General features: G+C 40.4%; 1 protein-coding gene across 1 annotated transcript in view; it reads left to right on the top strand.

Annotated features, from left to right (window-relative positions):
• The window catches only part of taf1b.L (TATA-box binding protein associated factor, RNA polymerase I, B L homeolog), a gene marked incomplete at its 5' end in the record, with an annotated part of 61,481 nt that overhangs the window by 24,221 nt on the left and 14,239 nt on the right, over positions 1 to 23,021 (top strand). The window contains 5 exon segments of the mRNA NM_001085985.1: positions 9,751 to 9,898; positions 14,891 to 15,068; positions 16,039 to 16,082; positions 17,188 to 17,278; positions 20,207 to 20,277. Coding sequence (NP_001079454.1) covers positions 9,751 to 9,898; positions 14,891 to 15,068; positions 16,039 to 16,082; positions 17,188 to 17,278; positions 20,207 to 20,277 — 532 coding nt within the window.

A 23,021-nucleotide genomic window follows, 5' to 3' on the forward strand; every position in this document is an offset into this window, starting at 1 on the left:
CCGATTAGTTGAATTCGAGTTCTTAAAGGGACAGACTATGCTAAATCTCGAAAAATCGACCATAAAATTTTTTTTTATAATTCGAATTTTCAATTCGACCCTTAATAAATCTGCCTCTTAATGTTAAAAGACCAGTAACATCAAAAACATTCTAATTAACATCAAAAACATTCTAATTTTTTTTTACTTTTTTTTGATGTTACTGGTCCTTTAAGTTTGTCAATGACTTGACTTAATTACCCAACGGAAAATGCAGATATAGAAAAGCCCATATATACTGATATGTCACTTCTGATCTGGACTTGTCAGTGGGAGTAAAGTTTTTCAAATATCCCACTGAATATTTAAAGATTATCCTGTATAACCAGGGCCTTATTAATTTATTTTTCTTCTTGGCCTTATTTATATATAGGCATCCAAGGCCCATTCCAAGGGTTGCAGCTTTAAAGGTGTGACGCTCAGGTCCCTATATATTAAATTTAAAAAAAAATGGCAGGTACCGTCCTTTTTTGCATTTGGCACATGGGCAATAGGCAGATTGTATTGATCACCTAGGTTGGTGGCAGGCAGGAAAGCAAAACCACTTCTGATTGTATCCCTTAGGAGCAGATTTATTAAGATTCAAGTTGTGTTTTCCAAGAAAATTCGAGTTTTCGAGTTTATTTTTTTGGTCAAAATTCACATTTTCGGGTTAAAAAACCCCCCCTCTAATTTTAACTCTAAGATTTATTATACCCCGACCCAGGAAATAGCTTGAATCTGAAAATACACCATCTAAAACTTGTCCCCATGCACCATTTGAAGATGTTAATAACCTTCATAATGTTCAAGTTTTTTTTCCTGAGGGTTTTGCCTGAAACTTTACTCTGGTACTTTACTGATTTATTCCCCCAGACACCCCCTGCTCATGGGCTTAAAGGAAGTGCCATCAATATGGAGAAGCAATATGGGAGAACTTGGGCATCCTTTTAATAACAGGCATTATATAGCAGATTATAATGGAACCTGGAGCGGAGCTTTCTCTCTTTTATTGCAAATTTCAGTGAAAGTTCCTCCCTTTAGTGATGCCAGTCTACCTGGGCCAACAAGAAAAGATCGATGCAACAGTTAATCTTTCCATGGTCCGTTCTTTTTAAAAAAAGAAAGACAGTGTTTAGTTGTATCTTTACTAGAAGCACGTAGGCTACACCAGATAATAAAGGTTACGTTTGCTAGTAACGATGTATAGAAATCCGGAATGTTTTTGAGACACAAAAAATGTTGAACAGCCTGTTTTTCTGTTCTTGGTTGCAGTGAACTTTACGGTATTCATTGTGTCTTTAATTCCAGCATTCTTGGGCTCCTGTGACACAAAATATTGTTTGGGGCAAAACAGCATATTTTTTTTTCCACTTCTGATCTGTCCATCGTACTGCTCATATGGGGCAAATTCACTAACAATCGTAGTTTTGCCAGGCGCAACTTCGCCGCGATTCGCCAGGCGTAGTTACGCCAGTGCTTCGCAAATTCACTAAAATCCGAAGTTGCGCACAGGGGTTGCGTAAGGTTGCGAAGTTGCGCTAGCGTTGATTCGCTAAGTAAAGCGAAGTTACGCTAGCGAAGGCTAATTTGCATAGGGCGCCAAATTCAAATTTCAATGGAGGAATACGTATCAGCACTACAAATGCCTAGAAAACCTTCAATTCATCAAATAAAAATTTTATTTTGCCCTACACATGTGCCCACTGTCTAGGTAAGTTGCCATGAGTCAGGAAATGTAGGGGGGAAGGAGGGGAGCCCCAAAAAATTTTTCAATCTTTTTCAGCCTATCACCCATAATGTAGAAAACACGCCAGCGTTTTTTGGGACTTAGAAAAATTTTTTACTTTTTTTTAAACAATCCCTATCTTCTCTATTGCGCTTCGCCAGGTCTGAGGTGGCGAAGGAAGTCTAGCGTAAAGGGTAGCGTTCAGTACACTGCGCAAGTTAGTGAATTTGCGTAGTTACGTCGCTAGCGAAAATTCGCCAGGCGTAAGGGTGCGAAGTAACACTAGCGAAACTACGCCAGCGTTTGTTAATGAATTTGCACAGTAACGAAAATGCCAAACGCTAGCGAATTAACGCTAGCGTTCGGCGCTTCGGCGCTTAGTGAATTTGCCCCATAAATTCTGGGTCAGAAATAATGGACTTTTGTAATTGTCAGGTATGGTACTCATAATTGGCATTCATGCTGCCAGCAGCTCTCAGAACTGTTCAGGTCTGACCAACATCCAATCAAAATAAGACAGGCAACCACTTGATCACAAATACAAGCTGCCACAAGCAGTACCAATCCTAATATCCTGGTGATTCCCAAGTAATAGACCCAATACAACCGTCTCTCTTTCCCATAAATAAGGCAGCAATAAATAATGTTCAGGTGGACATATATTCTTAACAGTGGAGAAGAAATAGCTGTAATGAGCAGAACTCAAATTTTATATCCTGAACTTAGGGGCAGATTTATTAAGGTTCGTGTTGAGTTTTCCATGAAAATTCAAGTTTTCGAGTTGATTATTTCAGTAAAAATTCAATTTTTGGGTTAAAAAAACCCTCAAATTTTTCAAGATTTTTTATACTCCAATACCGGTAATAGCTTGAATCTGAAAACTGTCAAGATCATGTAGGAGTCAATGGCAGAGGTCCCTTCAACCATTTGAAGACATTAATAGCCTTCATGATCGATTTTTTTTTTTCCGGGAGTCTTTTGCCCAAAAAATCGATCTATTCTAGTTTTCGGATGGTTAACCCCAAACTCATTTATTTTGAGTTTTTTCCATTCAAATTTTCTTAAATTAGAAACCATTCGATTTGTGAGTTTCTCAGTTCATTCAAGGTATAAAGAAACTCTAAAATTCGACCTTTGATAAATAACCCCCTTAATGTACCAGCCCAGAGGTTGGTACATTAGCTTCTCATCGGCTGCCCTAAGCACACTGTGCATGTGCAGTGTCAGTGATGATCGTGACACTGTAATGAGATGAGACTGTAAATATCCTGTAGTTGTTGGTTGGAGTGTGTTTTAAGCCTCGGAATTTCAGATGCATGTACATATCTGTGTGAGCTTTGTGAGATGCTGTGATAGTTGATAGAGATGTGCAGGTCAGGAAAAACGTAACCCAAAACCTACCCTAAGTTACAAAACCTTAGCCAGCATCCAACGGGTCCTGCCATTGTAGAGTTGTGCCCAACTCATACATGTGCTCGGTAGGCTTCTTCTGTGCACGACTCTCTGGTTAAAAGATTGGGAATCTTCAGGGCCAGAGAAAGAGTGTACTTCCACCCAACCGTAACCCGCAATGATTGGCCAAATTTCAACCCGAACCTGTCCAACCGGGGTCAAACACACACATCAGGATAAGTAAACCTAAGGATTTGTGCCAGTTATAGTCATGCCCCCATATGTAATAAATAGCACGGTTTGCCCTGGAGCAGCAACCAAGTAAATTTACTCTAATCAGGTGACCAGTAAATGCTTCTTGCTGATTGGCTGCTATAGGTTACTGCTCCTGGGCAAACTTAGGCGGTATTTATCAAAGGGTTTAATTTTAGAGTTTTATAATACCTCAAATGAACTCTAGTGAACGCACAACTTGAATGGTTTCTAATCTTGATCAAGTTTTTGGGCAAAACCTTTCGAAAAAAAAAATGATGAAAGCTATTTATATTCAAATGGTACAAGGGACCTCTGCCATTTGCTCCTACATGGACGAGAGGAAATCGGAGGACCACTCACCAGATCATTTAAAAGTTTGTGTCTTTATTCATCAAACATTAAAATAAACGCATGACATTATGGGCCTGACATGTTTCGGGCTCTTCCGCCCTTCTTCATAGGCATAAAGAAAAGTTGACAAGAACATCCGAATATATAGGGCCATTCCACAGCACCCCCTAGTGGTGACTACCAGGAATGAACCCACAAACGAAATATACACAAATCTCATAGCAACAGAAAAAATGGGTGAAATTAAAATCAGCAATTCATATGAACAAAATATGGCTCCTGCATGACCGCGACAGGTTTTAGATGGTGTGTTTTCAGATTTGAGCTATTTCCAGGGTCAAGGTATAATAAATCTCTTATAATCTCTTTTTAACTCGAAAAATGTGTATTTTGACCAAGAAAAATAACTTGAAAACTCAAACACAACTCAAACCTTAATAAATCTGCCCCTTAGTGTCTTTTATTTCCTAATCCCATTAGAGTGGTGACATACAGCTGTCCTGCTGTGCCTCACTACTTCAGCCTTCTTGGAATGGGATTACATGACCATTGGAGGCCTTCAGGCCCGGACTGGCAATCTGTGGGTTCTGGCAAATGCCAGAAGGGCTGCTGTATGGTTCCATAGAAAGTTACCATAGAGCGGGCTGGTATGGGGCTGTTTGGGCCTCTGCGTACTTGGAATGGCAGGGCCTATTTTGACTCCCAGTCCAGGCCTGGAGGCCTTTGATAATGAGGTATGGCTGCAGAAATCTTCAAATAAAACTTGCACTTTACAGAGCAGTGATAGGCAAACCTTTGCACCAATATGTTCTTTATAAAATATGATGTAAGCATGGTTTCTCTTTGGGAATAATATGTGTTTGCTGCAGAATCTGAGATATTTTTCTATAAAAATCGTGACTGCAGGCTGAAATGCCTGTGTATCAGGTTTCAGGGAACAGGTTTATTCTTCATAGTCATGAGAAGACCTAAACCCCCCTTTTATCTGTTCCTCCTGGGGGAATAGTTATCAATAGTCTTTAACAAGGGTAAGCTGTTAAAGCTTGATACAACTGCAATGTAAATTGCTAGAATACTATGTTAGGGCAGGACTACATGGCCGATTCAGCCTCAATCCGACGCGCAAAATCGCAGGCATCACGTCGGATGCGACAGAAACAAGGTAAGTAATGGCAGTGTCGCATTGTTGACACGACTGTCGGATGTAGACGCAGCGTGCAGCGTCTGCATCCGACAGTCGTGACGTGACGCATCAATGCTGCTACACGATGCAAAAATTGAATTACTCACCTTGTTTCCGTCGCAGCCGACATGACGCCTGCGATTTTGCGCAGCGTGTCGGATCGCGGCTGAATCTGCCATGTAGTCCTGCCCTAATACACAGATTTGTCTGAAGATGCAGCATGGTTCACACCTGCCAAATTTCACTTTCTATGGAAGCTTCACATTACACTGACTCTTAAAGGGCAAGTCAACCCCAAAATAAAATACATTTGCCTAATAAAAGAAAACATAATTCTAGGCATCTTTCCAAAATACATTTATTAAAAATTTTCAGTACTTAGTTATTTGTAAAAATGTTTGCTATTAAAAGCACTATTTGCTTAACTCCTGCTTGTTAATTGTTAAACAATGTTGTAAAAGTCTTGGTTCCCCAGCAAAGGCAGGTCTGTTAATCAGTTACCTTGTCTTACATTGTATCAACAGTCTTTAGCCGCCAGGACAGAATAGAAAGGGACAGACACTGCTTTCAATAGCAACACATATTCAAATAAATTAAAAACCATTAAAAATGTGTAATGAATGTATATTGCAAAGTTGCTTAGAATAATATTTTTAGGGATGCACCGAATCCAGGATTCGGTTCGGGATTCGGCCAGGATTCAGCCTTTTTCAGCAGGATTCAGATTCGGCCGAACCGAATCCTAATTTGCATATGCAAATTAGGAGTGGGGAGGGAAATTGCGTGACTTTTTGTCAGAGAACAAGGAAGTAAAAAATGTTTTCCCCTTCCCGCATATGCAAATTAGGGTTCGGTATTCGGCCGAATCTTTCACGAAGGATTCGGGGGTTCGGCCGAATCCAAAAAAGTGGATTCGGTGCATCCCTAAATATTTTCTTTTATTAGGCATTAATTAAGTTTTTATTTTGAGGTTGACTTGCCCTTTAAATACAGCCTGAGGGTTGAGGCTCCCATTTTGGCCAGTCCCTGCACAGTAGTTGTGTACATTTTAGAATGGGGTGTAGTGTTTTCCTTACTCTGCCAAATATGTTCATATATGGATAGATATAGAGTCTGAACTCAAGCAGAGTAGAGTTTTACTTTCTCCCTTGAAGAATTTCCCACTCACAACTCCATGGGTTTATTTGAAGTCCCACCGTCAGCCTGGGTGAGGCCTCTTTATTCACCAGCAGGTGAGCAGGTAGTTTCTTTCAATCTTATTGTCAGCTCATTTGCCTGGGAGTAAGGCGTTGTGCAACAGAAACTGCGGCTTGTCCTTACTTGTCTCTGACATGACCTGATCGTAGAAACAAAACCATGATATATTTTGTGAGATTTCAATAAAACTTTTTTCCCACCGTTTCAAGACCTGCACATTGAACTATCCATTTCTCTTTCAAAGAAACCCCTCTTAATGAGCAACTAACACAAGTGCAGCTTCACTTATAATTCCATATGCAGAGTAAAACCGCTCCTGGAATTTTCCTGCAATGAATAGGGTTATTTGCTTTCTTTTCCTATAAGGACTATGTCAGTAGAATAAGAGAAGAAATTTTGTTCTATTAATTTAAAGCCTAGACTATCAGCCCACATACCTGCATTTAATTAGCTGTGTCCGTGTTCATTAGGGAGGAACTCCACGATGCGTTTGGTGCCGGCATGTCGCCATGCGACGAAACGCATGCGTGAATGAAGGAGAAATCGCAGGTAACAACTACATTTATCCGACTGTCAGATGAAAACATCCGACACGTTGCATGCGTTTCGTCACATGGCGACGTGTCGGCACCAACAGCATCATGGAGTTCCTCCCTTAGACTCTAAAGGGGCCATACACAGCTGATAAAAGCTGCTGACGAACCAAGCTGTCAGCTTATTGACAAATACAAGAGGTCCTCTGCACTCAACCCATTTTATATTTGACATTCTGTGCCTTGAGATACTAAAATGCCTTCCCCTTTAAACAAAGGGATTGTTTGTCCATATATTGCAGTATATTTAAGATGGCCAACTATGTCAGTCATCCCTGGTCTGGTCCAGTCCTACACTCCTACAATCATCATCTGATTCATTAAGAATTCTATTGCTTGATTATACATTTTATACAGGGACTACATTTTACCTGCAACTCACTTGCTTTCAAGGTTAAAACTCCCAAACATGGCTGCCCTTTTATTGGCCACCACTGGGATCACCTGTCTATAGCTGGGAAGGGTGGGAGCTACAACATGGAACAGGCCACTGCTCCTGTATAAACTATAACAAACAAGGGAAAACTTAGTCCCTGTGTTAAATGTATACTGAAGCAATAGTTCTTAATGAATCAGATGAAAATTGAGTGTAGGACTGGACCAGACTAGGTAAGATTTTGATGTAGTTGGCCATCTTAAAGGGGAACTATCGCAAAAATGTAAATTTAATATAAGCTTCAGCATACTGAAGTAAGGAACTTTCTCAATACAATTAATTAAATATTCTGTACTGTTTATGAAATAATTAAGTTTATCTTCACTATTCTTCTCTCTGCATCTGTTTCTCCTATATGATATATTGGATCATTCATCTGAGACCCAACTGCTGCATGAAGAGAAAATGAATATTCTGAGAGAGGAATAGTGAATATAAACGTGATTATTTCAGAAACAATGCAGACTATTTAATTGATTATATTTCAGTATGAGGAAGCTTATACAGTATTACATTTTTGTTTTTTTTGATAGTTCCCTTTTAAAGGAATAGTTCAGTGTGAAAATAAAAACTGGGTAAATAGATAGGCTGTGCAAAATAAAAAATGTTTCTAATATAGTTAGTTAGGCAAAAATGTAATGTATAAAGGCTGGAGTGAACAGATGTCTAATAAAACAGCCAGAATCCAACTTCCTGCTTTTCAGCTCTATAACTCTGGGTTAGTCAGCGACTTGAAGGGGGGCCACATGGTACATTTCTGTTCAGTGAGTTTGTAATTGATCCTCAGCATTCAGCTCAGATTCAAAAGCAACAGATATGACCCATGTGGCCCCCCCTCAAGTCTCTGATTGGTTACTGCCTGGTAGCCAGGGTAACCAGTCAGTGTAAACCAAGAGAGCTGAAAAGCAGGAAGTAGAGCTCTGACTGACTTGTTATACATCAAATCACTCCAGCCTTTATACATTACATTTTTGGCTAACTAACTATATAAGAAACATTTTTTATTTTGCACAGCCTATCTATTTACCCAGTTTTTATTTTTACACTGAACAATTCCTTTAATTAAATTGTAATATATGGACAAACAATCCGTTTTGTTTAAAGGGGAGGGCATTTTTAGTAACGCAAGGCACAAATGTCTCAATGTCTTAAATATATTGATAAAGGGTTGAGTGCAGAGGACTCTTGTATTTGTCTGTATGAATTTTGTGGTCACTGCCTCATTGCACCCCTCGCCTAATGTTTTTAAAAATAAGTGGTGAGCACAACTTTCTCTTGTTTGTTGGCAGCTTATTGGTCCATGTATGGGGGCCTCCAACAGGCCTAAATAAAAAAAAATCTGCAGATGTTTATTGGGCAGCTTTGATAAATCTATCGGGCAAGGATCTTTGATCCGATCCTCACCCTGATGGCCTGTATCGCCATCATAGTGATCTGATTGTTTGGCCCCTGGGCCAAATGATCAGATCAACCTGGTATCACCCACCTTGAGGTAGACATATTGAGGAAAGATCCTCTCATTGGGTGACCTCACAATGCTGTGGGTTAGCCTGAAGGCCAGTTAGGGAAAGATTTGGGTTGAATGCCCATTTGCTCCTCTAGATACACCTGAAAGCTAAGCTTCAAGGTCAGTTTGGTAAATGAGTCACTGATAATGTTTTCCTTTATCTGTAACCTTGTTGTGAGCTTATTGGGGCTATAACCAAAGGTTGGTCTTCAAAGGTGGACTCTTAACTGAAAAAGTGCAACAACCACTGCTCTCCTGTATATTGTAGGTAGCGATGCACAAATTGACAATTTCCCAACTCTAACCCTTCCCTGTCACATTCTTTTGCAACCCAGGCTGCTTATTCCAATGACTGCATTTCAACTTCTAGGGTGATATATGAACACCCCTGGACAACAACTGGACTAGTGATGTGCGGGCTGGCCTAATACCCACAGGACCCGTGGGTCGGGGCAAGTTCGGCCTTCCAAATGCCAGCTTCCAACTTCCAGTTTGAACTTTTATAGATGCGCGTCTCTCGCCCCGCCCCTTTTGTGAGGTCATCGGTGGGGCGGGTCAGCAGGGTCTGGATCTATAAAAGGAACCAGGAAATTGGGGGCGGGTAGAGGGAGGTCAGGTGCCTTCTACTGTTTCCAGCTTTCAAATGGGGGTCACTGACTCCATCTAAAAAAAACTATGTTCTGTAATGCTGAAAATGTATTGTCATTGCTATTTTGTCATAATCATATTTCTGTTAGGGCCCTCTCCGTTTCATATTTCAGTCTTATTCAAATCAATGCATGGTTGGTAGGGTAATTTGAACTCTAGCAATCAGATTGCTGAAACTGCAAACTGGAGAGCTGCTGAATAAAAAGCTAAATAACTCAAAAAACACAAATAATAAAACATGAAAACCAATTGCAAATTGTCTTAGAATATCACTCTCTACAATATATCATACCAAAAGTTAATTTAAAGGCGAACAACCCCTCTAAAATGGTATTCAACCAAAAATAGCTGTAACACATACTATATATCCTGAAACTCTTACTGCATTGATGAAAAGCAATAATGTTCCTTTAATATGCTAACATTGTCATTCTTCTCTAGTCCTTTCCAGTTTATAATGATATACTGAACAAGGCTTATGAACTTGGACACTATTTGGATTTGCCGCGGTTCCCTGAAATAATTAAAAATTGTTATTTACACCCCAATGTTCTATGCATGAAGTATCTGATGGAAGCCAACCTGCCAGGTGAGTGACTGTTCTATTATATTGGCTATAGATGGGGGGAATGATGCATTACTGTATATATATATGAAACACATATGGGGCATATTAAAGGGAATCTAATACCATCTGCGCACTTAGTATTACTAAACAGGCCAGACGAGCACTAACAGGATGGAACTACTTTCTGGCAGGCTGTTATTTCTCCTACTTAATATAACTGAATCAGTCTCAGTTGAACTTGGCTTTTACTATTGAGGGTTGTTTTTAGATCTACCAGGGAGCTTTTATCTTGTGTTAGGGAGCTGCTATCTGGTTACCTTCCCATTGTTCTGTTGTTAGGCTGATAAGGGGGCAAATGGAGGGGGTGATATCACTCCAACTTGCAGTAAAGAGTGACTAAAGATTATCAGAGCACAAGTCACATGACTGGGGGCAGCTGGGAAACTGGCAATATGTCTAGCACCATGTCAGATTTCAAAATTGAATATAAAAAAATCTGTTTGCTTTTTGAAAAATGGATTTCAGTGCAGAATTAACTGATGCGTTTGGAAAGTAAACTGAAAGGTGAACCACCATTTTAATAAGTTTGTCTTCTTTCAGCTGTCCCATACATTGTAATGTTAGGCCATGCCCTGTGCTGGTTTCCTATAAGAAGTCTATCCATTTTTTAGAAGATGATAATAAATGGCAGAAAGAAAAACAATAGATGAAACGAGGCATAGTATAGTCAGTAACACCTTTTGAAAACAGGAAAGCCCTTTAGCAGAAATATAATTATAAATGTGTCTCTCAAATACAATTCTGAATGCACATATTAGAAGCGTGGCAACATAGCTAGAGTTTCATGTTGAACTGGAAATACACCTACAGTTAGATGCACTGATAAGATCTCTGCTAGCCCAACTGCTTCAGGTCAAGCAAGGATCAGGGGTTGTCAGTGGCCTAATGCTCAAATTTGGCATCCCAGGAAGTCACAGCAAGGGGACTCAAACAAAGTTTGGTAGTTTGCATAATGTTCCAAAAACACTGGTTTAAAAATGGTCCAAACGTCTTGAATTCATAGGACAAGGAACTAAAATTCACAAAAAAGATTAGGTAAATACAACTGAAAAAAAATTTGAAGAATGTATTTCCTGCTCAGGGCTGTAGGTGGAAATGCACTCATTTCACTTAATCAAACCTGCTGCTAAACTTTGCAATATATGAGTGTAAGGCAAATGCACACTGGGCTTTTTCCAGACAAAATTAATTGTAAAGGTAGTCACACATGTCCGGATTTGGTTGGGCACCGATTCCAAATAAACATGTCTCCTGAATGAATGAAACCGTTTAAAGGAACAGTTCTGTGTAAAATGAAAAACTTGGTAAATAGGCAGGCTGTGCAAAATAAAAAAAAGTTTCTAATATAGTTAGTTAGCCAAAAATGTAATCTGTAAAGACTGGAGTGACTGGATGTGTAACATAATAGCCATATTAACACAGCTTCCTACTTTTCTGCTCTCTATATTTAAAACATTTTATATTTTGCACAGCCTATCTATTTACCCAGTTTTTATTTTTACAATGAGCTGTTCCTTTAAAGGAGAAGGAAATGCATATTATACTTTCCAAAAGTTAGGGACCCCCAAGCAATTGTATCTATTTACCTGACACCCCGGTTGGTGCTCCTATCAGCAGAAAATTGCACCGGCTCAGGGTTATTCCAGTGAGCACCACAGAGCAATTGTCTTCCAGCTTCGTCTTTCTTCAAATTTCCCGGGGCAGACACATGCGCAGAAGAATGAAATAGTCGACATTTTCCATTAAAGTTTGGCTTTTTTCACTACTGCACATGGGCACCCACGCAAAGAAAGAAGAAGCGGGAAGAGGATCGATCCGTGGTGCTCGCTGCAATAACCCTGGACCAGTGCAATTTTCTGCTGGTAGGAGCACTGGCCTGGGGTGTGAGGTAAGCAAATACAATCACTTGGGGGTGCCTAACCTTTGGCATCCCCAAGTATAACATGCCTTTCCTTCTCCTTTAAGAGTGGCCATATATATGTATGAGCACCTGTAGGATATTTGTCAATTTGCTCAGGGCCATTCGGTTGGGTAGCATGTGAGTCGTCTGACATTCATTAAAGGTGCCTATGCACAGGTCAAGTTTAACCTAGGTCCTCCAAGGCATGTAAGGGGCACTGGTACTTAGGGAGTCCTACCTAGAACATTACTATTATAGGACCCTGCTCACACCCTCAGGTGCACATCTGGTGACCCTGCACTTTCAAACTTTCAGTGCTCTTAGGCTTTTGCACTCGCGCTAGAATCCTGCAGCAGGTCGGGTACCCGCGGGTTACCCGAAAAAACCTGTGGTACCCTGCGGGTTGCAGGTAGAAGTTCCTGGTGCTAGTATAGACGCGGGTTGTCAGTTCTTCTCAATAGCGATTTTTACTCCTTTTTTCTGATCAAGTCTACTTCCGATGATGTCACTTCTGGTTTACAATGACAGCACTTCCTGATTCTTGATGGTCAGCGAGTCCAGGTTCTGGATAAGGTACTTGCGGGCCCAAGCGGGTAAGAATGCAGGTTGTGGGTACGGGTTCCAAAAAATGGACCCGCGCAGGACTCTATCTCAGGCCCCTTCTCTAGTTGCTGAGTATTTGTACATGACCTATTTAACTTATAAAATGGTTGAAAAACATGGCTGGAATATTTACCTTACTCTTGGTCCCAGGGGAGTTAAAAACTGTAAGGAAACGTTGACTCTGAATGCAAACATTAAAGTTGATAGCTATATATGATATTAAAGATGCTCACCCTGATTGGCACAAACCCATTTTTTCTTTTCTATTAAGATTTTTAAATTCTTTATGACTCTTCTTTTAGAACTACACCCGCCAACACCTGCGTGGTACAGTTAAGAATGTGGTTCGCCTTTGATTTAACTTTTAGTATGTTATAGAATGGCCAACAATAATTGGTCTGCATTATTTGTCTTTTATAGGTTTATCATATTCTGACTCTTTCCAGCTTTCAAATGTGGGTCACTGACCCCAATTGAAAAACAAATGCTCTGTAAGACTACAAATTTATTGTTCTAGCTACTTTTTATTACTTGTCTTTCTATTAAGGACCTCTCCTATTCATATTCTAGTCTCTTATTCAAAGCATTGCATGGTTGCTAGGGTAATTTGGAACCTATCAACCAGATTGCAGTTGTAAACTGGAGAGCTGTTGAATAAAAGGCTCTCAAAAATCACAAATAATAAAAAATTAAAACCAATGGAAAATCATCTCAGCATATCGATCTCTATATCATACTATTCAAAGGAGAACAACCCTTTTAAAATGCCTTATTAAATTGCTCACAACTCGAGTGATTTGCCAAATGGACACTAAATATGCATCCATATTGGTGCATTATGCCCAAATTGCAGTGGACGCAATTACGTTGGAATTCTGGGAAACAATGCTGTATTGTGGGCGAAAAGCTGGTGAATTGTGTCTTTGTACTATGTTCTACTTTTGTAAATGAGCCCCCATATTGTGTCCTTGTACTTGACATATTTTGGGACTAGACTGAGCTGCTTTTTACTTGCTTCTCTTCTCCTTCTCGCCAATAAATGTGTAGATGCCTGTCATGCATTATATGCAAAGTGTGAGCTTTGTGTCACGGGAAGCTGATTGCATATCAGTGTTTACAAGAAGAAACTGGGTTTTTTTAAGTTTATTTTTGTTGCAAGTGGTATAATTTACCTTCAGTGGTTTCCACCCATTTTCCAGTTACTGTTCTAAACCAGTGCTGTCCAACTTCTGTGGTACAGAGGGCTGGAATTTTTCTGGCCTACATGGTGGAGAGCCAATAATGGGAGCCATTGTTGACCACTCCCTGTTTTTAAACCACACCTACTTTAAACTACACCCATGTTACCACAAGAAGATCATGTCCACATTAATTGTGGTAGCACACCAAAAAACCAAATGTTTGTTGCTCACTGCAGGGTTTTTACTCATATGTGAAAAATGTAAGTCATATTAAAATATACCCTTAAAGGAAAACTATACCCCCCAAACAATGTAGGTCTCTATAAAAAGATATTGCATAAAACAGCTCATATGTAAAACTCTGCTTCATGTAAATAAACCATTTTCATAATAATATACTTTTCTAGTAGTATGTGCCATTGGGTAATCATAAATAGAAAATTGCCATTTTAAAAAATAAGGGCCGCCCCCTGGGATCGTACGATTCACAGTGCACACAAACATACCAACAAACCATACATGTTAGGTCACATGAGCCAATTAACAGACAGAGTTGTGTCTTTTGCTTCCACACTTCTTCCTGTTAGAGTTGTAGTATTTCTGGTCAGGTGATCTCTGAGGCAGCACACAGACCATCACAAAATGGTGGCTCAAGGCAAGAGATGTAAAAGGGCAATATTTACTTAAATATATATTCCAGTTTGGTGAGATTCTTTAATATGCCACTTAATATGATATGAACTATCTGTTGCTTAAGTGTTCATTTTGGGGGTATAGTTTTCCTTTAATTCCATGTGTCTCCACCTCCCACACACAGGGAGCAGGGGTATAGGGCAGGCAGAGTATGGCACACACACATGGAATATAGGACAGGCAGAGCATGGCACACCCAAGGGGCATAGGGCAGGCAGAGTATGGCACACAGGTAGCATAGTGCAAGTAACATATGGCACACACAGAATTTTATGAGAAGATTTTATGTTCGGCTTTTTCTCCTGTAAATAAAAAGTAATTCTACATTTGTAAAGTCCTTCCAGTGCAGCCATATCTGCTGTTTATAGTTGGACTGTAGAGCTGGCAGTCCTTTGTGCTTAGTTGTTATGGTGGTGTGCAGAAATTAACAGAAATGCTTGTATCACTCCATCTCTTCTGCTGTAAACCCTTCCCCTCTGCTTATCCGTTTTATAGTAACAATTCAAAATGACTTAATGTGTAACTTGTAGGTTAACCTGCTGATATAATTCTATTTCTAATTGTTGGTTTGAGCAGATGAACTACACCACTGGACATGCCAGGTAGCAGAGAAGACGGGAACTGATGATTTGCATCTGTTGACATTTGATCCTGCATGTAAAAAAGCACGGCATATCCGCTATGATGTGCAAGCAGTGGCTTTAATAATAGTCGTGCTGAAACTGTTATTTGCACTGGATGATAATACAGAATGGTAAGCTCGTGGGCTCCCTTAGGTCTGTAGCGCCAGTGATCATTAACAAGCTTGCAAGTCACTGAGACAGTTTTGTATTGAGGACTGGACAGAGTCTGGATCAGGGAATCTTAGTTTTGGGCCCTTTGATACCCTGTAACCAGGGCCTGGATGCATTGTGTTCCCGCCTCTTAATAGCCAGCAACTGTCCTTTTAATATACTTTACATATATACCCTATTATACTCCCAATTGCAACATCTACTTAGGTCAGGTATGTCTTCTTTATTCCATAATAGTCCTTTCATAGTAAGATTGGCCTGTATTGATTCCCGAAGTCATCGTTTTCTCTCGGAGACACAGTTGTGCCATTCTCCTAACAACCTATGGGCAACTGCACAAAGGATGCTTTGATTTGTGCAATTTTTAGCAGCTTACAGAAATCAAGGTCACTAAAGCACTAAATATATCCCCTTGTGTGTCATTGCCCTAACATGCTGCCTTCCATTGCCACAAGAAGAAGAAAGCAGCTTCTAAGTACAGGTATGGGATCTGTTATCTGGAAACCTATTATCCAGCAAGCTCTGAATTACCGAAGGGCCATCTCCCATAGACTCCATTGTATCCGAATAATTCAAAATTTAAAAAATTTCCTTTTTTTTCTGTAATAATAATACAGTACCTTGTTCTTGATCCAAGGTAAGATATAATTAATCCTTATTGGAAGCAAAACAAGCCTATTGGGTTTATTTAATGTTTACATGATTTTCTAGTAGACTTAAGGTATGAAGATACAAATTATGGAAAGATCCATTATACAGAAAACCACAGGTCCCGAGCATTCCGGATAACAGGTCCTATACCTGTACAGTGTTCAATAGCTCAAATGCCTCCTGTCTGTCTGTCTCATGAGAGAATCTTCAGTGATGCTTGTCCTAAAACTGCAGCTGTTCTCTTTGTGTAACTGCTTTATGAACTTGTTTGTTTTACAGGCAGTTGTCAACGTTTGCCGAAAGAATGAACCAAAGGGACAAAGGTGTGTAATGGAGTTAATAAATTGAACACTACTGTCATTTATTTGCATTTACCAATATGGAGGGGGGTGGAGTTGGTGGTGCTCGTGTGAACTAATAAGATACTTCATATGGAAAGTTTTAGGGGAATGGGAGGGGGCAGCTACATGTAATACTGAAGGGTCAGTAAACTTAAATTGCTCATTGCTTGTATATATGTATACAGTATATATGTATACAGTATATATATGTATAGAGCAGTGTTCCCCAACCAACCAGTAATTTGTGAGCAACATGTTACTCTTCAACCCCTTGGATGTTGCTCCCAGTGGCCTGAAAGTAAGTGAATTCCATACATGCCTCCATGGAGGTAAGTTTTTGTTGCATAAAAACCAGATGAACTGCCAAACAGAGGCTCCTGTAGGCTGTCGGTTCACATAGGGGCTACCAAATGGCCAATCACAGCCCTTATTTGGCATCCCCCAGGAACATTATTCATTCTTGTTTTGCTCCCTAACTCATTTTACACCTGAATGTTGCTCACTGGTAAAAAAAAAGGTTGGGGAGCCCTGGTATAGAGGTTCCTTGTCCTTAGGAAAATGTTCTGACATGGAAAATATCTTTGACTGGGGCCAGCTCCATAGTCTATGAACCATGGGCATAGTACAGGCAGTGCTGTATTCATGATGGACTTGCAGGTTGTTTAAGGACTTTTAAAAGTGGGTGCTATCAGCGCCATAATTGGTTTCCTTTTGGTTTGTTCTGTTTGTTGTCTCTAGCTTCAATGAGGATATGACTGTTTGTTTGCAGTTCAGCCTCACATATGACGTTGTTCTTGAACTCTTTGGTCACAGCCCTCTCTGACCTCCCCCCTTAACAGGGGGATTTCTTCCACTGTCAAAAGTGGTGGTACCCACCCATTAGGCATATTGGCAGCAGGAACAAGGCTTGTACCATAAAGCTGTAAGGCAAGGTATTGCCCACTTCTAAACAAAATTTAGTAATATATTGTTTGGGTTAAGCAGCACTTTTGGACATGAAGTGGATCTGTGATATATTACTGGCAAGTAATTGCTCCTGCAAATGAGACATGTACCTTTAATACATCATTCATTTTTATCCCCACAGAGAAACCAATTTTCGAATTCCAAAGCTGGTATCAAACAGTGAGGTCGTGCTATGAGAAAGCCCAGCAGGCGCTGGAGGAAGAATATGGCAGGTATTGTGCTTTTTGTATTTTAACTATATTAAATGATACAATACATATCACACATGCAGGAGATAAGATTTGCAGCATTGTACCCATAGTAACCCATATAAACCTGCCATACATTTCCTGAACTTATTCTCATGTCTGCAGACCAGTCAAAGTTATTTGCTGATTGGTTGTCATTGGTTTCCAGACATGTAAAGATCCGCTCATTTAGCAAGGTCACCCATTGAGCAGGTTTTTCACACATTTGCCCACCTTGAGGTTGGCAATATTGGCTGATCTGACTGTTTGGCCCCCAAGCTGGAGATCAGACCATAATTACTGCTATGCAGGCTGTTGGTATGAGCAGGAACGCCATCAGAAATCGCATGGCCCCATACGACAAAATTTCCTGGGCCCCCTGGGCTGCGCCCACCGCAAGCCCCACCTACAGGTCCGCCCACCCCACAGGTCTGCCCTCCACCACACAGTAAAAAAAACAAAAAAAAATATTGGTAGCTAGGGTTCCCACATGTTGATAAAAAATAAAAAGATATTGGTGGTCAGGGCCCCCCATTAAAAATATTGGTGGCTAGGACCCCACATGAGAAAAAAAAAATCGGTGGCCAAAATTGGTGGCCAGGGCCCCCCTCACATTATGAGAAAATTGGTGGCCAGGGCCACTTAAACGTCCATGCCTTCCCGAAGTCAGCAGCTCTCAGAAAGATGGGGGGCCCGGCTAATCAAGTAAGTGTGGCCGGGGTCCCCTTACCCTCGAGGGCCCCTACAACTCTCCCCCTGTCCCCCCCTGATGGCTGCCCTGGGTATGAGGACCACATCAACACACAGATGTGGTTTTCATTCTGCTGGGCAATTCAAACCTGCCAGATGGATATCTGGCTAATTTTCTGCCGCATATCAGTCAGGCTGGCCCTTTGCCTGGCACCATACACGGACATTTTAACAACCTTTAGATGTTGCCTTAATCTTACCTGTCTCATTTATCCTCCCTGGAACCTGCAATGGGATTTTGAGAGAGAGAAGATGAGAAAATGTAATTGGATTCTTAATAGTACAGTGCTCTTCTCCCAGAACCTCTGTGCTGTGAAGGCTCTACTATAAAAAGTATGAAGTATAGTATCATGGGAAATACCTCGCCAGGGACAGTAATTCCATACCTTTGGATACTTTGCAAAGCCCCAAAAGTATAAGAAGGAAGTGTAAATAGATACCTTTCTTGGTATGTACTATCCATCAAATATCTCAATACAATCCCTTATCTGATGACCATATACTGTATAGATATTACCCTTAAGGGGTATTGGGTGCAAGTTTCCCGTGTGTGCCTATCCATTATATTACCATCAATTATTGAACTCACAATGGCTGCTTGAGGCTGTTGCATGGGTCTCACTATTATTAATGTTGTAAGGGAGGTATATCCTCTTATGACATATTTGCTAAATAAACCTGTTGTAGTCTACTTCCCCTTGATAAATCTTCTTCTGTCCGTGTGGTAAAATCCCACGGTCTTATGACATGTCTTTATGGTTAAGGGTTACGGTTAAAACTGCAGCCCAGTGATCACGTCAAGCCTTCGCACTAGGGAGCTGCGTTTCAGAACACCAGGAGAGACACCATTTGACTTGGCTCAGTGTTTATTGATGGTAGTCCTAGATAATTTCCTTTTTCTCTGTAATAATGAAACAGTACCTTGTACTTGGTCCAAACTACGATATAATTAATCCTTATTGGAAGCAAAACCAGCCTATTGGGTTTATTTAATATTTACATGATTTTCTAGTAAACGTAAGGTATCGGGATCCAAGTTATGGAAAGATTCATTATCCGGAAAAGCTGAGGTCCCAAGCATTCTGGGTAACAGGTCCCATACTTTTCTAAAGTAGTGCTGTCTAACCCCCAAAGGGAGCTCTGTGAACAGCCAACACAAAGCAGCATAAAATATAGCCCCCGGGGTCCTTTTGGGTTCTTTTTGTAGAATAAAGCTATGTTTGAATTACTGCAATACACAAAGTATAATAGACATCTTTTATAAAGAGCTGACACATAACAGGTGGTGACGAGACTGCAGGGTTTGCTAAAATCCCTCCTTTTGAAATGGTGCATTTCTCCGTGTTTCAGATAACTGCTATTCCTTTTGTGCCATATTAAAAGTCACAGATCGGATTCCAATAATTACTATAAAGAATACTTTGTAATAGAAGTACCATACTTATGAATCTGGGAATGTTTGAAGCTGTCAGTAGTATAGCTAGCTCCTGGGAATCTACAGTTAATCCTGAAAAGTTTTGTTTAAACCCTCATTATGCATCCCCTCACAGGGGTTGAATAAGAGAACCGCGTGTAGTTTGTCTTCCCAAATTGACCGTTCTTGTGGCCCTTTTTGTCCCCAAAAATGAACAAAATCCAGCATGCCTGAAATTCCAAACGTGCTTTCAAAGTAGAGTAAGAAATAAGAAGTCAATGCGCTGCAGAACAAACAGTTGCTACTGGACTCCTTCTACAAGGCTACTGCACATAGCACTAAGGAGTCATGAAGGGCACAGGCAGCATTGTGGCTATGCTTTTTAGTTAGTAGGGAGCATATTCCCAGGAGGAATTGTTGCAACTATCCAGATTAGGTGAAAATATGCAAACAAGAAAAACTGTAAATCATAGGAGATTCCGCTAAGCTGGACTCCCTTGATTTGCTGACTGCTTTAAACCCTGGCCAACCCTTCCATTAGAAAGAGCATAAGCGTGACTTATTATTAGTATTATATTTACTTACTGCTTTTATTGATATGCCTTTGTCAACAAACCTAACCTTTCAGTTAATATGGGCAGCACCATAAAAGTGGTGGCAAATAGGAGTTACATCATCCCCCGCAGTAAGAGACCTAATAAAATGTATTTTCTACATGCTAATTTTTTTTTTTTGCTTTTTAACATAAGGTTCACGTGGAAAAGTGACTGCCTGTTGTATTACTCTCACACTTCAAAAGCTGTGCTTCAGAAGAGAAAACGTGAGTATACATACATACATACATACATACATACATACATACATACATACATACATACATATATATATACATATATATATATATATATATATATATATATATATATATATATATATATATATATATAGACGAATGCTTCACCGGCACTCACCCTCAGTACATCGAATCCCGGGTGCTCCTCAGAAAAGAACAAATAGATGCAATTAGGAGCACTCACGGTTGTAGTGATAAAAATATGTCTTTTTATTGGAGTGTTACACACTACCCCACATCAACGCGTTTCGGTTCACACAGAACCGTCGTCAGGACCACTGGGTGCATCCTGACGACGGTTCTGTGTGAACCGAAACGCGTTGATGTGGGGTAGTGTGTAACACTCCAATAAAAAGACATATTTTTATCACTACAACCGTGAGTGCTCCTAATTGCATATATATATATACACAGTCATAAAAAAAAAATTGGGAACCCCTCTTAATTCTTTGTAGTTTTGCTGATCATTGGCTGAGCTTTCAAAGTAGCAACTTCCTTTTAATATATAACATGGAAGCAGTAGTATTTCAGCAGTGACAGAGTTTATTGGATTAACAGAAAATATGCAATATGCGTCATAACAAAATTAGACAGGTGCATAAATTTGGGCACCCCAACAGAGATATTACATCAATACTTAGTTGAGCCTCCTTTTGCAAATGTAACAGCCTCTAGACGCCTCCTATAGACTTTGATGAGTTTCTGGATGGCGATATTTTTGACCAATCGTCCATACAAAATCTCTTCAGTTGAATTTGATGGCTGCTGAGCATGGACAGTCTGCTTCAAATCATCCCATAGATTTTCCATGATATTCAAGTCAAGGGGACTGTGATGGCCATTCCGGAATGTTGTACTTCTCCCTCTGAAGTCTATGTAGATTTCCAAGTGTTTTTAGGGTCATTGTCTTCACATTTCAACTTTGTGACTGATTTTTGAACATTATACTGAAGAATTTGTTGATATTGGGTTAAATTCATCCGACCTTCGACTTTAACAAGGGTCCCAGTCCCTGAACTAGTCACACAGCCCCACAGCATGATGAACCTCCACCATATTTGACAGTAGGTAGCAGGTGTTTTTCTTGGAATGCGGTTTTCTTCTTCCGCCATGCAAAGCACTTTTTGTTATGACCAAATAACTAAATTTTGTCTCATCAGTCCAAAATTACTGTGGCTTGTCTAAATGAGCTTTTGCAAGTAACTCTGTTTGTGGCGTGAGTGCAGAAAGGGCTTCTTTCTCTTCACCCTGCCATACAAATGTTATTTGTGCAAATTACGCTGAATTGTAGAACGATGTACAGATACACCATCTGCAGCAAGATGTTCTTGCAGGTCTTTGGCGGTGATCTTTGGGTTGTCTGTAACCATTATCCTCCTAACAATCCTCCGCTGAACAATCTTTGTTTTCAGATCTTTTGAGAGTTGCTTTGAGGATCCCATACTGTCACTCTTCAGAGGAGAGTCAAACAGAAGCACAACTTGCAATTGGCCACCTTAAATAACTTTTCTCATGATTGGACACGCCTGCCTATGAAGTTCAAGGCTTAACAAGATAATCCAACCAATTTGGTGTTGCCAGTAATCAGTATTGAGCAGTTACATGCATTCTAATTAGCAGTGTCGGACTGGCCCGGCGGGATACCGGGAAAATACCCGGTGGGCCCCGACCCTAGTGGGCCCCGCCGGGCCAGTCCCCCTCTCCCAAACTTTTTTTTAAAAATAATAAAAAAAAAATCGGCGCATAGTAGCGCCGTTTGCGCATGCGCGCCGAGCGCCGTTTCCGTTTGCGCATGCGCGCCGTTTGCGCATGCGCGATGCGCCGAGCAGGGATTCGCCGAACCAAGTAGGTAGCGGGGCCAGAGGGGGGCCGTGGACACCAGTCCCGGTGGGCCCCGGACCCCCCAGTCCGACCCTGCTAATTAGCAAAATTACAAGGCTACCCAAATCTTTGCACAGACAGTTTTTCACACTTGATTTAATCCCATACAACTGGATACTGCTTCACTAAAAATATTTGTTCAGAAAACACCCTAGTAAACACCCTAGTACACAGATGTTCCTGGGAAATGAAAGACACACCACTGTTATCTTTTTTGTTGAAACTAGAGTAAATTATCTTTTTCATATGACTGTATATAAATAATATACAGTCCAGTGTGTGGTGCTCTCCAGTGTATACTCGGCATATGCCTGGGTGCCGTCTTGTATATCAAGTAAAGTTTCTCCGCAACAGATGCACTCCATTGCTTCATAATGCTGTAAAAAGAAAGAAAACTTTGTCAACAATTCGGTCCCATTTTTGACCATGCTCAGCACAATGTTTTGGTCCCAGCCAGTGACCTCAAGGAATTTGCCAATCACAGCAGAGACAGGTTCCCCCCACAGCTCTTCCACCAGATTTAAACATAAATTTCTGCCATTGAGGCCCGGACTGGCAATCTGTATAATGGATCTTGTATAATATATAGGTTGATAGACACTTTCAGGTGGGCTTTATTTTTTACATCTATTATTTTTGAATTCTTGCTTTTCCTATTCTCTTTCTTTTCAGCGTGCAGTTTCAAAGTACTATATGATTAGCGGGGTCACCAACCCTGATAGCCAAGAAACTGATGCTCTGTGAAGCACTATTTTTTTATTCCTTGCCTATCTGTAGAGGCATTCTGATAACCATCTTCTATTCTGGTATGTCGTTTAAAAGCAAACCTC

The sequence above is a fragment of the Xenopus laevis genome, chromosome 5L (genome assembly GCF_017654675.1).
Source record: "Xenopus laevis strain J_2021 chromosome 5L, Xenopus_laevis_v10.1, whole genome shotgun sequence".
Lineage (NCBI taxonomy): Eukaryota > Metazoa > Chordata > Amphibia > Anura > Pipidae > Xenopus > Xenopus laevis.